At 46.2% G+C, this 19,114-nt stretch overlaps 4 protein-coding genes across 4 annotated transcripts; all 4 read left to right on the top strand.

Annotated features, from left to right (window-relative positions):
* Positions 1-1,908: 1,908 nt before the first annotated feature.
* Positions 1,909-5,726, top strand: LOC145652693 (alpha-1-macroglobulin-like). Its single transcript, XM_081703814.1, has 12 exons — positions 1,909-1,982; positions 2,363-2,546; positions 2,861-3,017; positions 3,150-3,202; positions 3,314-3,334; positions 3,464-3,632; positions 3,786-3,870; positions 3,955-4,081; positions 4,470-4,584; positions 4,723-4,832; positions 5,248-5,484; positions 5,640-5,726. Exons 1-12 carry the CDS (start codon positions 1,909-1,911, stop codon positions 5,724-5,726), a joined length of 1,419 nt encoding a protein of 472 aa, XP_081559940.1.
* A 92-nt stretch (positions 5,727-5,818) lies between these two features.
* LOC145652691 (alpha-2-macroglobulin-like protein 1) lies at positions 5,819-6,442 on the top strand. Its single transcript, XM_081703811.1, has 3 exons — positions 5,819-5,840; positions 5,939-6,084; positions 6,215-6,442. The coding sequence occupies exons 1-3, from the start codon at positions 5,819-5,821 to the stop codon at positions 6,440-6,442; spliced, it is 396 nt and encodes a 131-aa protein (XP_081559937.1).
* A 195-nt stretch (positions 6,443-6,637) lies between these two features.
* LOC145652625 (alpha-2-macroglobulin-like protein 1) lies at positions 6,638-12,058 on the top strand. Its single transcript, XM_081703555.1, has 20 exons — positions 6,638-6,799; positions 6,875-6,950; positions 7,025-7,154; positions 7,238-7,463; positions 7,671-7,797; positions 8,076-8,197; positions 8,537-8,588; positions 8,668-8,748; positions 8,840-9,016; positions 9,149-9,230; positions 9,364-9,520; positions 9,599-9,673; positions 9,749-9,911; positions 10,081-10,274; positions 10,707-10,922; positions 11,010-11,128; positions 11,223-11,331; positions 11,403-11,465; positions 11,592-11,697; positions 11,861-12,058. Exons 1-20 carry the CDS (start codon positions 6,707-6,709, stop codon positions 11,905-11,907), a joined length of 2,415 nt encoding a protein of 804 aa, XP_081559681.1. The 5' UTR covers positions 6,638-6,706; the 3' UTR covers positions 11,908-12,058.
* Positions 12,059-13,287: 1,229 nt separating this feature from the next.
* On the top strand, positions 13,288-15,804 carry LOC145652644 (uncharacterized). Its single transcript, XM_081703605.1, has 3 exons — positions 13,288-13,370; positions 13,448-13,503; positions 13,599-15,804. Exons 1-3 carry the CDS (start codon positions 13,354-13,356, stop codon positions 14,645-14,647), a joined length of 1,122 nt encoding a protein of 373 aa, XP_081559731.1. The 5' UTR covers positions 13,288-13,353; the 3' UTR covers positions 14,648-15,804.
* The last annotated feature ends 3,310 nt before the right edge of the window (positions 15,805-19,114 follow it).

Below are 19,114 nucleotides of genomic sequence, written 5' to 3'. Positions count from 1 at the left end.
CCACATGCACAATGCAAAGGGAACTCAAGGCATTGGGACTAAACAGCTGCGTAGCCTTAAGAAAACCACTTGTCCGTGATTCTGACCGGCAAAAACGGCTTCAGTTTGCTAGGGAACATAAAGATTGGACCCTGGAGCAATGGAAGAAAGTCATGTGGTCTGATGAGTCCAGATTTACCCTGTTCCAGAGTGATGGGAGCATCACGGTGAGAAGAGAGGCGGCTGAAGTGATGCACCCATCACTCCTAGTGCCTACCGTACAAGCCTGTGGGGGCAGTGCTATGATCTGGGGTTGCTGCAGTTGGTCAGGTCTAGGTTCATCAACGTTATGGGCCCAAAGAATGAGGTCAGCTGACTACCCGAATATACTGAATGACCAGGTTATTCCATCAATGCATTTTTTTTCTTCCCTGATGGCACGGGCATATTCCAAGATGACTTGGCGCAATGCTCCAAATCTCCCATCATCAATACAAGATCTTGGGGAAAAATTAATGCAACTTTGGACAGAAATAAATATTGTGACTTTGCAGCAGCTTGTGGAAATGATGCCACAGCGAATGCGTGCCGTAATCAAAGCTAAAGATGGTCCAATGAAATATTAGTGTGTGTGTGTGTGTGTGTATTTATAATATATATATATATATATATATATATATATATATATATATATATATATATAAAAATAATTAGATATAGCTTATATGCGAATAACACAAAATGTCCTAAAGCGCTAAAATTTGGCCATTTTAAAATTAAAATATGAACCGCTGGGACTCATGGACAGTAATTAGACATCAATCTTGGATTAAAAAGCCCAAACTAATTGTTCGAAATGCAATATGTTGAAAAAGGAATAAGATTTCCTTTCTATAATCAGCCAACAATTTACTCTGAGTTTTTAAGTATGAATACATAACCATTAAAACATGACTCCGAACAAGTTCGACAAATGAATCGTAACAGTGCAGGAGCGACATGACAAAGCAACCGACTTTGTATTAGTCCATATTCTCTAAACACTTACTGAGAGAGCCTTACCTAGTTATTCTTATTAACACAAGTGAAGAACTGAAAAGGATAACAAAAGAACAACACACACAAACTGACAAAACAATCTGCAAAATAATCACTTTCTCTAGTTTTGTATGTGTTTGAGTAAAAAGAACAATTCTAACGGCCAACAGATACATTTAGCTGACACTTTTATCCAAAGCAACTTACAATTATGACTGAGTACAGCTTGAGCAATGGCGAGTTAAGGGCCTTGCTCAGGGGCCCAACAGAGGCAATTTGGCAGTGAACCAGCAATGTTCCATTTACAAGTAACCTCGACCACTGAGCTACTGCTATCAAACATTATCACATAGAACATTTATAACAAAAGAACAAAAAAAGATAATGTTTTCAGACCTTGACTAAAACAAATTCATTCATTTTTAAAAAACACAATACTACTGTTTTGACTCAGAAATAGTTCAGAAATCAACATGTGGTGAAACGACTCGTTTCATCGAAGCCTCCGTGCATATTAGTATGCGCTCCACCCGTCTCGCACATTGCTCGTTAAACCGATTTGGTTTAGGAGATCGCCTCATCAGTACCTCATTAAATAGATTTGGTTTAGTAGATAGCCTAATCAGTACCTCGTTGAGTAGATTTGGGTTTTTTGTCATTGAATGACAACATTGAGGAGAAATTCAGTCGTGGATAGGCTGTGAGAGTGACGCTAAATGCTCCAACCCAATTAACTCAAACTTTGACCGAACTGATAGGTTATTTGATAAGTGGCGCAGTAGCTAGGGCAGGGCTCAAAGACTTTTCCCCCGTGAAGGGGAGGGGCTTATTATTTATAGCATGAGCTCCCAGGCGGTCTGATTGTCTGGTGGTGGTGGAGTTGCGGTCAGGATGCAGCTCTCCGTGGTGTTTGCCACTGTGCTTCTGCTCCTCCACAGGGCTGTTGCCTTTTTCTCTAATGACACGTATGAGTGTTTATTCTTTCTCTCATATCTGTGTTTGTTACATTTGTGGTAGTATTTGTTGGTTTAAAGTAAGCTGTAGGTCTCTAAATTTGTCTGTATTATTTATAGGATTGCCTATTTGTTTACTTTGGGCCAACATGATGGATTAAAATGCATGCCACAAAAACAAAACAAAAAACCCCCCCAATTCTCAGTTTTGCTGTATTTTTCACTTGTGCCAGGTTTCATGAGTAATTGGATGATGACAATAATACAGATATTATGCAAGTTGCTATACAAAAATTGGAGGCCTATTTAATGGTTTCCATGGATGGGCAGTGTGGATTTAGGTCTTTCTAATCAACCGTATGTCAACTGGTTTTATCTCTGTTCCCCTTCAGGATTTACCTGTTGACTGCCAATTCCCAGCCTGTAGGGGGCAGTACTGAGACACTGTGTGTCCATGTCCACACCGCCCAAAAAAGCTTATTGTTACATGTGACTCTGGAACACGGGCAAACCAGCAAGACTCTTCTGAGCCAGACTGTTGTAAGCCAAGACCACTACCAGTGTGTTTCCTTTAAGGTCCGTACCCTCACTGTCTACAACATATTAAAGCCACAAAGAAACTGGTTTTTAATCAAGCAGAGCCCCATGTGAAAATGGAGCCTTTACTAGAAAGGTCTTTTGACTTGGCTTGTGTCCCAATTTTATCCCAGTTTACATCTCTCATTCCTTTTGTAGTTTTGGTCTGTTTTTTGAACATGTTCTCTGTGTAAGTTGCTTGTACAAGCACACATGTGGGTGATTGAGGAATATCAGAGACCCTCTGTATCTGCACATCAGATTAGAAGAGGTTTTCTGGGTTCACTTTGCTAGTTTCTTTCTTCATTAAACAGGTTCCTGCTGTAAGCATAGATACAGAAGCATCCATTGTCTTTGAGGTAAAAGGGAAAACTACATTCCTAAATGGGACAACAAAGATCCTCATAAAACCTCCTGCTCAGCTGACCATCATTGCAACAGACAAACCCTTGTACAAACCAGGACAGACAGGTATTGTTGGTGGTTTTGGACTGGGGTTTCCTAAAGGAGGTGCAGGGGGAACTCGACAGCCATGGATCTAAACCGGTCTCTTTCTGAGTGTTTGGAGGGTCAGCAGTATTGATGCTGTCTTTCTCTCTACAGTGAAAATCCGGATAGTGTCTCTGGATTCCAACTTCCTCACCTACAATGGGATGGTAAGGGAGTGAAATGTGCAGTTTTTCAAGTTGTTCCATAAAATAAAAGGACTGTTGCAGCAGTGTATGCCACTGATGTGAAGTGTGTGTGTGTCTCTCTCTCTCTCTCAGTTCTCAACAGTGGAGCTGCAGGTATGAAGTGTGCAATATGCATCATCACTCTGTATGTATTTACTGATTCTGGAACTGTGTCCTGGTTGCTATGGAAGTTCTTTGCTCATAGTATATTTGAGGATCATTGCATGCTGCTGCTGTCTGTAGGACCCCAACTCCAACCGTATTGGTCAGTGGCTGAACATGTCCACATCCAGCGGCTTCCTGGATCTGTCGTATCCCGTAAGCCCCGAGGCTGCAGAGGGATTCTATGTCATCACTGCCTGGAATGAGGGGAATGAACCAATCACGCAAGACTTTGAAATCAAGAAATATGGTCAGGCGCAGCACGGTTTTCAGTTGGGATTTAATGATCAGTGTTTGGGACAGTATGTTTAACTTGTCTTGAGGGGCTCATCTTAAGAATTCTTTAATGAAGTAAGGCAAAGGTTTGATGTGGGTTTAATATTTTGAAACCCCTCCCCCATAGTGCTGCCAAAGTTTGAAGTAACCATAGAGCTTCCTCCGGTCATAACCGTTCTGGACACTAAGGTCACGCTCAAAGTGTGTGCAAAGTAAGAGCCATTTAAACCTTGAGACTGAACCACCTGGCGCAACATTATGTATTCCTTACTCCACAACCTCCACCCTGGCTGTAGGTATACTTATGGGAAACCAGTGATGGGGTCTGCGACTGCCGTGGTCTGCCGCAGAAGTTACGGATACTGGTGGTTTGCGCCAGGCCCTGCACAGCTCCCAGACATCTGTAGAACTTTTACCATGAAGGTTGGTCCACTTGGTCACCTGTTCCTGCAGATGGTATTGAGAAGCTTCTAAGAAACGTCTAGTCATTTAACCTTCATTGTTTTTAAAGAGACTTTTGCCACCAAAAAGTAGCAAATCGTACAAAAGAAAGGAAAGCTCCCTTCATAAGTATTGAGACTTCCTCAGATTGCTTTGTAGTCCTCAAGTGAAGCAGTTTATGCCCCATGGAGGTGGCCATGTGTTAAAATGGGTTTAGTACAGAAGCTGAGACTTCTAGGTATAATGTGAAGAATCATTGGCGAAATTTCATATGAGGGAAAAGGTACCTGAACGATCTGTTTGGGTATTTTCTTGGGCAGTAATTGTTCTACAGTGTTTCTGAACTCTGTCTGGTCCATATTTACTCTAGACTGACAGGACAGGCTGCGGGTCCTACATCGTTGACCTGAGTGACTTTGCACTGAATGATACACGATATGAAGACATTATTAATGTTGATGCTGAACTGGAGGAATATGGGACAGGTGAGGTTTTCCCACTCTCTGACCCCTTAATGGCTTTAAAAATAAGTGACTGAATATTTGAAAAGGTTTTCTTTACTTGCAAAATGGTCCAAGTGAATGCAGACATTTGTTTGAAAGAGGTGTGTGTTTCAACCACAGGAGTGGTCCTGTCGGGGTCTGGAAGCTCTACTGTTACAAGTGACATCGTCACTCTCACCTTTGTGGACGCTCCGGACACGTTCAGGCTTGGGTTGACCTACAAAGGAAAGGTAATTACTGGTCCTTTTTTTTAATGGTTTGCAATACCTGGCGTGAACTGTGTGCTGTTTAGGGGTCAACATGTAGCACAAGTTTCAGACGGTTGGTTTGGTGGGGGGTGTTTTTTAAATCCGTCTTAGATTAAAGCCACTGGTCCAGACTCCGCTCCTATGAAGAATGAATCGGTGTATCTGGTTGTGAATTATGCTGGGAACAAAAACGCAAGCTGGAAGTTGGTTACCGATGGCAACGGTGTCGCCCCCTTCTCCTTAGACACGCGTTCATGGGGTTCACAATCCGTCTCTCTTGAGGTCTGTGAAGTCCGCCTTTTGTTGGAAAGGGTTCTTGTAAGTGTTACAAGCATAATCAATGTCTTGCCTTGTCTGACCCTTCTAAATGTGTCCCTTTTCTTTCTCCTCATAATAGGCCCAATATCTTGAGGAAAAGAAACCACTTGGAAATATGGCCAACATGAGAACACCAAACTACCTCTTTGCTTACCTGTTGGTTCAGCCCTTCTACTCCCAAAGCAGAAGTTTCCTGGCACTGCAGCGCCCGCTGGAGGTGTTCAGGTGTAATGGACATGCTACAGCACTGGTTCAGTACATCATACAGGGCAATGCACTGGAACCAACCCAACTCTCCCTAGATTTCTTCTACATGGTACGATCTACTGTCAGGTCACCATTTGCAAACTTGCAGCATATTGGTCTCCAGAAATCTGATTTTAACTTGGACTCCCGCCCCCCAATTTCTTGTCCTGTTGGACATGCTGTTTTGGAAGGCGTTTGTGAACACAATCTCCGTTGGGTGTGCAGGTGATGTCCCGGGGCAGGATGGTGCAGACAGGAAGCATCTCTGTGGCTGTACAACCAGAGAGAGGTCCATGCACACTTGCACTGTAGCCACAACACGGCCTCATCCTGTTGAAATGGATGTAGAGCTCAATTGTAACTGTTGGATGTGCACACCTGATTCTTCCATTTTGATTTGAAAGATGACGAAACAAAAGGGCTCAAGTTGGGCCTGGGAAACTCTGGAGGGCTCTGAAGCTCCAGGACTGATGCCCTTTCTGCTCTAGGTGCTGTGTTCTAACTGTCCTGTGTGTGTGTAACAGAGAACCGAGGAGGAGTGGTGGTGCCCCTCCAGGATGTGCGTGCTCTGTCTCCGCTCGTCCAGGTAGTGGTGTACGCCATGCTCCCGAGAGGGGAGGTGGTAGCCGACAGCATGGACTTCCCCGTTGAGCTGTGTCTGGCTAACGAGGTCAGAATGTCACAATGTTCTAGTGGTCTTGTGAAGTAAAATGTTGCCGTGGCTGGTCTCCACTTCATAAGAAGCTGTATCCATTTACAGTGTAGCTTGAGGTTCTCACTAGTCTCTCATGGTCTCCCAGGTGTCTCTGAATTTCTCTTCTCCTGTGGAGCTGCCCGGGAGTTCTGTGGAGTTGATGCTGAAGGCTCGCCCAGGCTCGCTGTGCTCCGTGAGGGCCATCGATCGGAGCCTGTTGCTGCTCAGCCCGGACAAGGAGCTCAGCGTTGAATCTGTACGTTCATACCGAAGCCCTAAAGCTCCAGGGTGCTCAGGTCTGTTCCAGCTGAGCCACCCACCTGCAGAGCTCTGATCCAACACTTGTGCAGATGTTCTCCAGAACCCGCATTAACCTGATCAGGGTTGAACTCCAATTCAGCAGCAGCCCACCAATACTTGGATCAAATGCTTTCTCTTGCTCGGCTCATATTTTGCACAGTTGTGCAGCTGTTAAACGCTCATCGAGTCCTATGGCTGACTCTCGCATCTCATGTCATCCTAGGTCTTTAAGCTGCTCCCTGTCTACAAGTTGTCTGGATACCCAGATGGCACTGAAGACTTCTACCCTTGCTCTGAGATGCCACCTCGCCTGCCAAAGCCTCTATTAAATGCAAGACTCGCCTTCCCTGGTCCATACAATGGGAACGTTGATGTGTACCATGTCTTCAAAGTAAGAAATAGTTTTGGCACCCAGGGTTTGTAGTTGATATATGCTGTTGTTTGAAACACTGTTCCCTTTTCTCAGGATGCTGGAATCAAGACCATTACCAATGTTGACCTAAGAAAGCCCTTTGACTGCAGGACTTTGTGGAAATTTGGCTGTAAGTGGCATGAAGTCCTTTTGAGTGAAGAAATGCATATTGTATCCGATATTGAAGAAATATTCTCTCAACAGTTGAAAACGTAGCCTTTGCCAAAGAACTTCCTGTAGGCTCTGGTGAGACTCCCTCAGACCAAAACCCACCAGCCGCCACGGTCCGCAGATACTTCCCAGAGACTTGGATCTGGGACCTTGTTTATGTGGGGTGGGTACACCTGGGCTGTGGCTCAAACCTGTTGCCACCAAATGCAGTGGCCTCGTCTGACCAGTTTTCCTTCTCCTCACCAGGACGTCTGGGTTTACTAGGGTCAACGAGACCGTCCCAGACACCATCACCACGTGGGAGGGAGGCGCATTTTGTACATCTCCGGTCGGGTTTGGCGTGGCCCCAAAAGTCGACCTCACGGCCTTCCAGCCTTTCTTCGTGAGCCTGACCCTGCCCTACTCCATCGTCCGTGGAGAGGTGTTCACGCTCAAGGCCACAGTCTTCAACTACCTCCCCTCCTGCATCATGGTAAGTGGTCCCAGTGTCTCCATCCCCCTATGGGACAGAGGAGCTGATTATCCCCACGGTAATTCCTACTTGACTGTTCACTGAGCAGTGAGTCCCCACTTATGGCTCGTGTGTGGAGGTTTTGTGCTGGAAGTACCTGTGAGCCACATGGAATGCAGGGGCAGTTGTACAGTGCTGGGCTCTGACGCACTGCATGTGTGTTTAAAGGTACAAGTGATGCTGGCATCCTCAAATCAGTTCTCAGTCCAACCCTGCAAGAGCTGCATTTACACACACTGCCTCTGTGCTGACGACGGCTGGACCTTCACGTGGGTCGTCACGCCCTCCGTGTTGGGTAAGTCTGACGTCAGCTGAAATTGGAAGACTGGACATGTATTTTTATCCACATATTTAAGAAGCGGATTGGAATGTGGAATTGCTGAGGTTGGCGGCAACAGCTGTCTAGCAGTAATGCTCTTCATTTGTGTTCCACTATTGCAGCCTTCTCAGAAGGCACATTCCAACTTGCAAAAATGTGTTGAGTAGCGTTACTGCTCTTTCTGGATGTACAATTATGCATTTCATTAAGTAGCTTGACGTTTCCAATGCCCAATTTGGGGGGGTGTATTGTAGGTGAGGTGGTCTTCACAGTGACTGCAGAAGCAGTACAGACATCTGCACTGTGTGGGAATCGGGTGACCGGTGTGCCGGAGAAAGGACGTATGGACACGGTGGTTCAGACCCTGCTGGTGGAGGTGAGTTCCATTGGGGTCTCCTCCACCCTGAAGAGCCCCAGTAACCACAACTCCCCTTACTGGAGTCTGCCAGTAGCTGTACGCTTCTGAGCATTTGAACACTGCTGGAACGATATGAATACCAAACTTGGTTGGGTGGCTATTCTCCTCAGTCGGATGGGTGTGTGTGTGTGTGTATATCTTGCACACCAAACCCCCCTTTTTTTTTTTGTGTGGTTCCAGGTAGTCTGTACTGTGATGGGTGGGGTTGTTCACTGTTAACTTGACAGAAGGATACTGAGCAGACTAAAGGGTTTTGTTCTGGTGGTTCTGACTGCATACTACTTCTTCCTCTGACAGGCAGAGGGCACCAAACAATCCAACGCTTACAATGAGCTCCTCTGTCCTGCAGGTCTGTAGTCCAACAATGTTCTCACTTGGGTTGGTGAGTGAGATGATGTCTCTCTGATGGCCCTTTTCCCATCCTCTAGGTGTTGTGGAGAGAAATGTTACACTGAAGTTGCCTAAAGTGATTGTGCAGGGTTCCCCCACTGCCTTTGTCTCTGTGCTGGGTGAGGACACTTGCAGCTACACACCCATTCATTTGGAATTGAACAAGGTCTTGCGTATGGACACGCACAATTCTGGTGACTCTCTCTGCAGGAGATCTGATGGGCCATGCGCTGCAGAACCTGGACAACCTGCTGGCCATGCCGTACGGCTGCGGTGAACAGAACATGCTGCTCTTTGCCCCCGACATCTTCATCCTGGGGTACTTGGAGAGCAGCGGCCAGCTGACGCCCGCCATCAGGAGCAAAGCCACCTCCTTCCTGCTGAGTGGTGAGGGCACACACCAGTGGCTCCCAGACTGTGTGCAGGATACCTGCTGGGGTGGTTTGATTTTCTGCAGTTTATTCTGGACCTTTTGGCAGCATGAGCCGAGCAGCCTGTTTCTCCCCATGACTGATGCAGGCTACCAGAGAGAGCTGACCTACAAGCATGAGGATGGATCGTACAGTGCCTTTGGGACCTCCGACAACTCGGGCAACACCTGGTCAGTCTCGCACAAACCAGATGGTTCCTGTACAGCTCTCAAATGACACCAGACCCCTGGCCGTGTTATGGATGGCTCTTATTGAAATGAATGAATATAAAAATCAGAAGCTCCCTGGTGTCTGTGTACTCAGGCTCACTGCGTTCGTGATGAAGTCTTTCGAAAGCGCAAAGCAATACATCTTTATCGATCAGACGGTCATCGATCAGGCCAAGACTTGGCTGGGCAACAAGCAGCAGCTAAACGGCTGTTTTGCCTCAGTGGGCAACCTCATCCATGTGGACATGCAGGTCAGGACTCTGCAGTGCAGCAGATGTGTGGTGCAGCACTCCTGTGAGCCGGCTGGCTGACTTTGCGCTCTTACCCAGGGTGGAGTGAACGATGAGGTGACCCTCTCGGCGTACGTCACAGCTGCTCTACTGGAGTTGGGCACCCAGAGGACAGTGAGTGCTCCCCTTCCTCAAACGGTTCCCTCTAGTAGTCTGTGTGAACATGCCTTACTGTGTTTGCCATGGTAGGACCCCATGGTTTCCAAGGGTTTGGACTGCCTGAGGAACATCTCTGCACAGGTGAACTCCACCTATGCCATCGCCCTCCTCTCCTACACCTTCACACTAGCTGGAGACCAGGTGATGAGAGGAACCCTGCTCTCCCGCCTGAACCAGCGAGCCGTAGTGACAGGTCAGACTTGCCCAATTTGACCTTCACTGGATGTTGGTATCTGGCTGAGAACTGGCGTGTTTTGGAGGCTGCATGTGTCCATAAATACAGAGCAATTATGGTGATGGTTGGCTGGTATTTACCGGAGAATCTTGGCCGAGTGGGCTCGGTGCTTTTCTGTCTCCTTCAGTGGATGGGCGGCACTGGGGCAGTGGACGTGTTGGGACGGTGACGGACTCTCTGGACGTGGAGACGACCTCCTACGTGCTCTTGGCTGTGCTCTCTGGACCCCTGCTGCCCCAGTTTGAGCTGGGCTACAGTGCCAGCATCGTCCGCTGGCTGGGCCAGCAGCAGAACGCCTTTGGCGGTTTCGCGTCTACGCAGGTAGTGCCCCCCCTTCGCACCGCCAGCTCAAATATTGTCACTTTGTAGCCCGGCGTGAGTATGATCTTTGGCTCTGCTAATAGTTGGCTCGCTTGATTCAGTTTCTCGAGATGTTTACACCTCAACAGCCACCTTTTAATTCTTGCGGATGCTCTTATCCAGAGCGCCATAGCCACCGCTGCCCTGAGCATGTGTGTAAGGTACTTGACTTGTAATTGGCTAAATGTGCTTTCATTTCCTCATGGGATGCATCCTAGCCAGTACAGTAGGTTGGAGCAAGATACCAATGAACGCGAATACTGGGGTCAATGCTGATGCCTAGCAGTACAAAAGGGCTTGAACTCTAGTCCTTCTTGTTTGTTGGATGACATCAGTGTAAAACCATACCCTAGAAGAAATGCCTCCTGTTTTGAATCCCTTTTCTCTGCCCAGGACACTGTAGTGGCTCTTCAGGCTCTGGCAAAATACAGCACTGCCACCTACAGTACAACAGGCACCATTGCGGTGACTGTGACGTCACCCCTCGGCTCGAAGACCCAGTTCACGGTGAACCAGAGCAACAGACTGCTGTACCAGCAGATCCAGCTGCAGGAAGTGACTGGGGTGTACAACGTCAGGGCATCAGGCCAAGGCTGTGTGTTTGTGCAGGTCAGTCTGGTGCCCCTTGGTGTAGAGATGCTTGAAGAGCTTCTTGGGTGTAAAAATGACTCTGGGGTACTTGTATTTCTCCTCCAGTTCACCCAGCACTACAACATCCCGCCTCCCAATGACTTCTCCTCCTTCAGTATCGCGGTCAACACAAGCTCAAACTGCAGTGCCCCAAACCTGTCTGTGGGGGTCACTGTGACTGTCAGGTGAGCTCTACTAGAGCACAAGAGGAAAGGATGGCTTTGGATGTATAAAGTCTGTCCATGTAACCCTGTGACTTTGCTTTAATTCACCTTTCAGGTATAACGGTAACAGGACTGAGACGGACATGGTGGTCATCGAGGTCAAGCTGCTGTCTGGCTTCAGTCTGGTTGAGGGGTCACTGATGCCAGTAGCTGGCTCTACAGAGGTAACTTTGACCTCACTGAAAATACCCATCATGCATTAGCTGGTCTGCTCACAAAGAACCTGTGTCTACAGGTGAAAGGCACTGTAAAACGCGTGGATCCAACGGAGAGAAACGTAGTCATCTACCTGAACGGGGTAAGAACAGGCTTTCGCCAGATCAACTTGCTTGTAAGATGAACAGTGTGTGTCGGAGGCCACCGTTACCATGGTGTTTGTCCCATCATTTTGTATGGTGACTGCATCGGTCTCCCTTTTCCCCAGCTGAAGAAGGGAGAGACCAAGACCTACACTCTGGTTATCCAGCAGGACATAGCAGTGCAGAACCTGAAGCCAGCTGTGGTGAAGATCTACGACTACTACCAGCCCAGTAAGAACCAGTCCTGTTATCTTCCGAAACCGTCATGGAAGATGAGGGAGAGGGTTGGATAGAAATGACCAATATGCAATTAAGGACAAGGATCATATGAACTGAATTCGAATGTCCGCCTGTGTAGTATGAATAAGAACCGGTTTTCCTTTCTCTCCTGTAGGTGATGTGGCCGTTACACAATACACGTCTCCATGTAACGAACGGTAGACCACGTGCCCTGCTGCCTGCACTAATGTTGGCCATGTTGTACTGCATTGTACCAGGAGAATCTGTCCCTTTACCTGAAGTGTAAATCGGCTCTAATGCTACTGGGTGACTGTTGTGTAATTACTCGGTTGTATTGAAATAAATTCTCTTGTGCAGTGTACAAATGCCTTGGTGGGGGGTTTTTGTGGTCTTCACCAGTGTTCCCTCATCTGCCTGAGCGCTCTTGTTACTGGATCACTGCTCAGCATAACTTGCCATTCAGAGCAAGACTAGTCATAAATTGAACATTGGTGGGGAGGGTCACAGGGAATTCACTCTCTCATGAGGAGAGAATTGAGGGACAAAGTATACTAATGCTCAGAAATCTATGGATTTGTAAGAAGACGAGTCCAGATATTGTGACCAGGTACACTTGGGTGTGCATCAAGGACCTCCACTTCTGTCCTGTTCCATCTACTAATCTCCTTCTCAGTGGTTTAGTTGACACTAAAGCCATTTATCATACAGGTACAGCTACACAGGATATATGAATATACAATAAATTAAACCTGCTGCTACTCTACATGTTCACATGCATCACTACAATGACTGACTGACGCATTAGACTTCATGTGGGATTTCTAATGTAACTAAATATCAAAACAATGTTCACCATCATATCCAACTAACATTGTTGGATTCTGCATGGACCACCACAAACTCGGAACTGTACAGTACATCATCCCCCCCCCCACCAGATCTCTATCAGGTCCTGTAAAATACACAGTGCACTTCTACGTGTTTATCTCTCTTTAAAGTGAGGAGACGCGTCCACGCTGTGTCTGTTTAAAGGGAGTAAACATGTTCATTTGACATTGATAAGGTCAGTGTAATACATTTTCATGGAAAGGCAAAATACAATTTTATCTGAAAAGGATGTCAGGACATTTTGAGAATCAACCTCCATGTTAGAATTTTAATCCTAATTGAGTCTGAAAGATGCTTTTGTATTCCTCACAACTCCAGCCTACATCTAAACTTCAAGGTATAAAAGGAATAGCAATGGCTCCAAACAAAAATAAAGTGTGAAATGGATATTTGCTGGATTTGAATGTTTGACAAACAAACAGCCAAACTCAATTCCATCCATGTGAGAAGGAAACAAACAAACCAGAAATGAACATTAAGGCCTGTACAATTAATGCAGCCTCTGGGACTACAGCAATATTACTGATATGCTTACTATATCTCCAAGTATTTCTAGCTCTTGTTACTCGCTCGTAGGTTCCTTTAATTGGTTAGGTAACAGCTGTAAAGAGTTTGAACTGGTGATTCTTATCAGCTAACTTTAATGAGAGGCTTAAAAGGAATGCAGACAGGAAGGGAGCTTGTGTCTGTCTGCTTCTCTCAGGGAGAAGGGTTGGTGTATGAAGCTGGGTATTGGGGTGTCCCCTGTCTAGTGGCACAATGTGGTGGCGCAGAAGGTAGTCGTGTGGTGTTACCTTGTGCATGTTTAAGACTGCAGATTATTTTCGTGTTTAAATTTCCTTTTGTCTTGTAGGCTTTGGTTACTCCTCCCTGTTGTATTTCTGCTGAGAGATGCAGAGGGGCTTGGTGGTAAGAAAGTGTTCAGATCAAGCTACAGCTAGTGATGCTTTGTGTCCATGTTCAGGAATTTAAGCAATCTCTCTGCTCTGTTCATCCCCTTGAAGTGTGGAACAAAAGATCTGCACCACACTGGTATGGTGTAGCGACATCAGCTTCTGTGGCTCAGCCCCAAGAAGTCGACTACCTACCTTATCTGACCAAGATGGAGGGCTCTCCTTCCAGTGTTGCATCCAAGCAAAGTAGCTCTGTGTTTCCTCGGCAAGGCCCGGAACCCGGTCAGACTCCGGGTGGATGGTCAAGGAGTGCTTCCAGAAGTCAAATGGATTCAAGTGCTCAGACTGCAAGTGGCTCTGCTGGGTATTACCAGTCTGTGTTCCAAGGTGGCCAGCAACTTCCTAGACTTGTAACCCAACCCCAACTGCAGGACTCTTCTGGTAGTGGTGAAACTCAGTTTCAGGGGCAGAGTGCTAATCGTGCCCTTGGCACCCCCCAGACTTCCAGTAGCCTTTTTCAACAAGGTGTCTGGCATCAGGGGTCTGCTGGCAGCTTGGACTCTGTATCCAGTGCTCAAGGTTTCCCGAGTCAGTATACTGGTTCAAGGACGCACGCTGTGTCTGTTCAATCTGCTCCCACCCATCAGGGAGACTACAGGGCCCCATCCTCAGGCCACCCAACATACCATCCTTCGAAGAAGCTCCAACCTCCTCATGTTCCCTTCCCTCAATCTCAAAGCTACACACAGCTGAAATCCAGACACTTTTCTTTGGCTAGCCACAGCGCCAGCGGGAGTTCAGGTGTAACCACTACTGGCCGACAGCCGGTCAAGGATGCGCAACAACGTGGGGCCGTTCCTTCTCGGGTTTCGAGTAGATGGCAGACGTGGAGACGGCAGACTGGCAGTGATGTTCCACAAAAAAGCAGTTACTATGCGTTTCTGCCAGCCCAGAGTGCAAGTTCTGGCTTGGGCTCCACCAGCCAACAGGGAGCTGGTTATGCTACACAAAAAAGCAGCAGTTATTATGGACTTGGGCCTGTGCAGGGTGCAAGCATGTGGCAGTCCTCTAGCCAGCAGTCTGGCAGACATGCTCCACAAACGAGCACCTACTATGGACCTTTTGTATTCCATGGGTGCAGGCACATGGCAGCCATCTAGCCCTGACCAGCCTTCAGTACAGACTGCCCAGACCCAGCTGGAGGGTTCGAGTGTGAGTTCTTGTGTGACCTCAACTAGCGGACAGCCAGTCAAAGATGAAGCACACGGAAGCTCTCATGGGACTGTTCCTTCTCGGGTTGCAAGTAGATGGCAGACATCAAGCCAACAATTTGCATCCCAGACTGGCCAGTCCCAGATGCAAGGCTCCAGTGTGAGTTCGAATGTCTTTACTAGCCAACAGTCTGCCAGTGGTGCTGCACAACAAGGCAGCCCCCATGGGTCCCCCCCCATTGTCCGGTTGGGAGCACAGGGCAGACATTGAGCCAGCAGACTGCATTGCACACTGATCAGTCCCAGAAGGGGGTCCCAAATCCTCCCCAAACTGGATCCCACATTGTAACCTTCAACCAATACAACCCAGCAAGTCAGACCCCATCCAGCATGTATGGGTTGTCCAAAGGGCATCTTGGCACTTGCTCTAGTGGCTGGGGACAGAATGCTGTGATGCAGGCAGGTGTAAGCCAACCAGCATCTGCTGTGGATTTTAATGTGGACCAGCAATCCTCTGTATCCTACACTGGTTCCCCATCAAGTGTGTCCAGTGGTTCAACCAGCTACAGCTTCACTCAGGACTTGCCTGGTCACTCCTACTACCATCACAGTAAACCCCAATTGCTTCCTACCCAGTTCAGTGGGATGGTCAAGCACTAGGGCTCAGGCTAATGCTGTTCAGCAAAAATGATGCTGAACCTGTTCTTGGTTCTTTTCAAAATAATCCTGCTTTCTTAAATAAAATGTGTTGCCAACACTGCTGTCTCTGCTTGGTTTCTGTTCAACAATGGTGTGTAAAATGTGAAGGGAACACTAGCCAAACAGACTCTGCAGTGCGTTTGGCCTTTGCTCTATGTATACATTTAGGTGGTGGTTGTGGCACTTGTTGAACTAGGACAACGCTGTAGTGGTTGGCAACACCTGTAGAAGGCTTTTGTTGTTCTTTGTGTGTTTGTTTCTCCTCTATACTGAGACTGGTTCATCACATGTTCACAATCTATTGTCTTGCAACTCTGGTCTACAGATCCCCTAGACTCGACGGTCTCACTTATTCCCAATGTTCAGCACAGACTGGTGGTAGCAGGGGGCTGGAATTGCTATCAGCTGTTCACCTTTGTGTTTTCAAATTCTCCTCCCAAGAGCCTTGTTCCCTATGGGGGGGGGGGGACGGACCTCACCTTTTGTCTGTTCTGTGGTCATTAAAACTCTCAAACCTGATCTGATATTTCTTCAGATTCATTTGTGTGTGTGTGTGTGTGTACTATCATTAATGTTGTGTTCTCTGCTAGTTTTGAGTACAAATCACTAAACTAAAATAGGCTTTCCTTACTGTTCAATAGAGGTAAGTGGACTGTAGAGCAAGGCAGGTCCTAAGGCGTGATTTGTCCTCCTTTGAAGTGTCCGTCAGACCACTGGAATGTTAGTGGTGATATTGAACAATGCAACACATCAGGCTCATTCACACACCAGCATTTTCACTGGTACATTAATATACGGACTCAGGCTTGTACATTACAGGCAGCTGGCTGTGCATTTGAGGTATGGAGAATGAAGAGTGACGTATGGTCTGGAACAGAAAAACATTCCAATAATCATTGCCTCTTTATGAATACTAGGCACTCGTCTACAGTAATACATTCAGTTCATTTCCTGTACAATATGAATATACCGTACTGAGGTGGTCCAACAGCGCTCTCTAGGGGGGAAGCACTAGTGCTCCTCTATTATTACATGCGAGGTTCTAGAACGAGCTGGACGTAGAGCTGAACACTTCTACGCCAACTAACACGTCATATATATCGCGCACATCCCAACTAGCACTTCACTCCACACTAGTATGGCTTTACAACATTGCTAGTGAGAAGTGACGTGATTAGTGCAGAATAATAACAGTGTAGAATTAGCAACTCAGTAGGCTCCCGTAACGGGTTTACAACAGTCAGTTCTCAGTAATAAGTGAACCAAACCTTGCCAATGTCTTAACATGTACTCTTCACTAGAATAAACAGTAAGGAATCAGCTTACGTCCCACACAGCACGTGGAGAACAAGGACGTCACTGGATACACGCGCTGCGACGTCTCTTCTGAACCTGTCGCCGCAGATCTCTGACGTAGTGTGTCGTCGCTCCATAATGACGTGTACCTTTAAGAGCAGTCTGTCCAACACTTGCAGTGGAAATGGAGCCTAAAAATACTTCAGAAATGATTTGCATATGGTCTGTTGGTCTACACTAACACTGCGGGTAAATTCCTTCCAAAGGTCTGCAGATACGTTTGGAAATATTGACATGTATGTAGATAGCTGCGTCAGACTTACTGCATCATATTTTGAATCTTGCTTATGAATGCTAGCAAGTCCTTGTGCACAGTGGTCTGAAATACTGGCAGAGAAAGCGGCTGTGGAGGGACGAAATGAGGCAACATTAGGACAACTTACCAAAAGCAGAAATGTTTTTAGAGCAAAGCACAGAGATGTATGGTTATTTATACATTTAACAGGTACCACTTTAGGCCTTTTAAAAAAGCAACACCACCAGTGCCAGGACAAACTACAGGTTTATTAATACAATTTAAGAACCATAAGATTAAATATAATGAGCAGAAAGTCTGGTTGTGAGTTTCAAGCACAAAGGGCTTCACAGACATTTAACGTGGACACCATCACATATGTGCATAAACCACTTCAGCAGTACAATTCGTGATAAACTACAATTTCCACACCTAGTTAAACCCTGCCATAAAATTCTACATCACAATTTCATAGAAACAGGAAACTCTCATGGCGGGAACAAAACGTGACTCCACAAAATACAAACATATTATCACACATCACAACTAAAATTAAGGAGATCAACAAATATTAAAACATCATGTCACCTTACATCATATTCTATATTTACCAAAATTGTGCAATACACCCACCCACACCCACACTGCCTGGCCAAATAGGTAAGAGTCTCCCATTGGATAATTACTACATGGGTGAGTATGTTTCAGCTGGCAGCAAGCTATTTAACCCTAACTGATGCAGTGAGTAGCTTCTCATTTGTTAAACAACCATGTCAAAAGACACATCCTGTGGTCGTGGAAAAGATGCTAATCTGTTTCAGAAGGGTCAAATTCATGGCATGCATCAAGCAGAGAAAACCTCTAAGGAGATTGCTGAAACTAAGCAAATCGGGTTAAGAGCTGTCCAACGCATTGTTAAAAAGTGGAAGGACAGTGGGGAAACATCATCTTCGAGGAAGGAATGCGGTCGAAATAAAATCTCGAATGATCGTGATCGGCGATCACTTAAATGTGTGGTGAAATCAAATCGTAGCAAAACAACATGTTTAATAGTGAAAGTAAGAGCATTTCCACATGCACAATGCAAAGGGAACTCAAGGCATTGGGACTAAACAGCTGCGTAGCCTTAAGAAAACCACTTGTCCGTGATTCTGACCGGCAAAAACGGCTTCAGTTTGCTAGGGAACATAAAGATTGGACCCTGGAGCAATGGAAGAAAGTCATGTGGTCTGATGAGTCCAGATTTACCCTGTTCCAGAGTGATGGGAGCATCACGGTGAGAAGAGAGGCGGCTGAAGTGATGCACCCATCACTCCTAGTGCCTACCGTACAAGCCTGTGGGGGCAGTGCTATGATCTGGGGTTGCTGCAGTTGGTCAGGTCTAGGTTCAGCAACGTTATGGGCCCAAAGAATGAGGTCAGCTGACTACCCGAATATACTGAATGACCAGGTTATTCCATCAATGCATTTTTTTTCTTCCCTGATGGCACGGGCATATTCCAAGATGACTTGGCGCAATGCTCCAAATCTCCCATCATCAATACAAGATCTTGGGGAAAAATTAATGCAACTTTGGACAGAAATAAATATTGTGACTTTGCAGCAGCTTGTGGAAATGATGCCACAGCGAATGCGTGCCGTAATCAAAGCTAAAGATGGTCCAATGAAATATTAGTGTGTGTGTGTGTGTGTGTGTATTTATAATATATATATAAATAATTCGATATAGCTTATATGCGAATAACACAAAATGTCCTAAAGCGCTAAAATTTGGCCATTTTAAAATTAAAATATGAACCGCTGGGACTCATGGACAGTAATTAGACATCAATCTTGGATTAAAAAGCCCAAACTAATTGTTCGAAATGCAATATGTTGAAAAAGGAATAAGAGTTCCTTTCTATAATCAGCCAACAATTTACTCTGAGTTTTTAAGTATGAATACATAACCATTAAAACATGACTCCGAACAAGTTCGACAAATGAATCGTAACAGCGCAGGAGCGACATGACAAAGCAACCGACTTTGTATTAGTCCATATTCTCTAAACACTTACTGAGAGAGCCTTACCTAGTTATTCTTATTAACACAAGTGAAGAACTGAAAAGGATAACAAAAGAACAAC

This window comes from Electrophorus electricus, chromosome 20 (assembly GCF_041902795.1).
Source record: "Electrophorus electricus isolate QZ-2024a chromosome 20, ASM4190279v1, whole genome shotgun sequence".
Taxonomy (NCBI): domain Eukaryota; kingdom Metazoa; phylum Chordata; class Actinopteri; order Gymnotiformes; family Gymnotidae; genus Electrophorus; species Electrophorus electricus.
The sequence above is the reverse complement of the archived record's forward strand: the minus strand, read 5'-3'. Positions and strand labels throughout refer to the sequence as shown.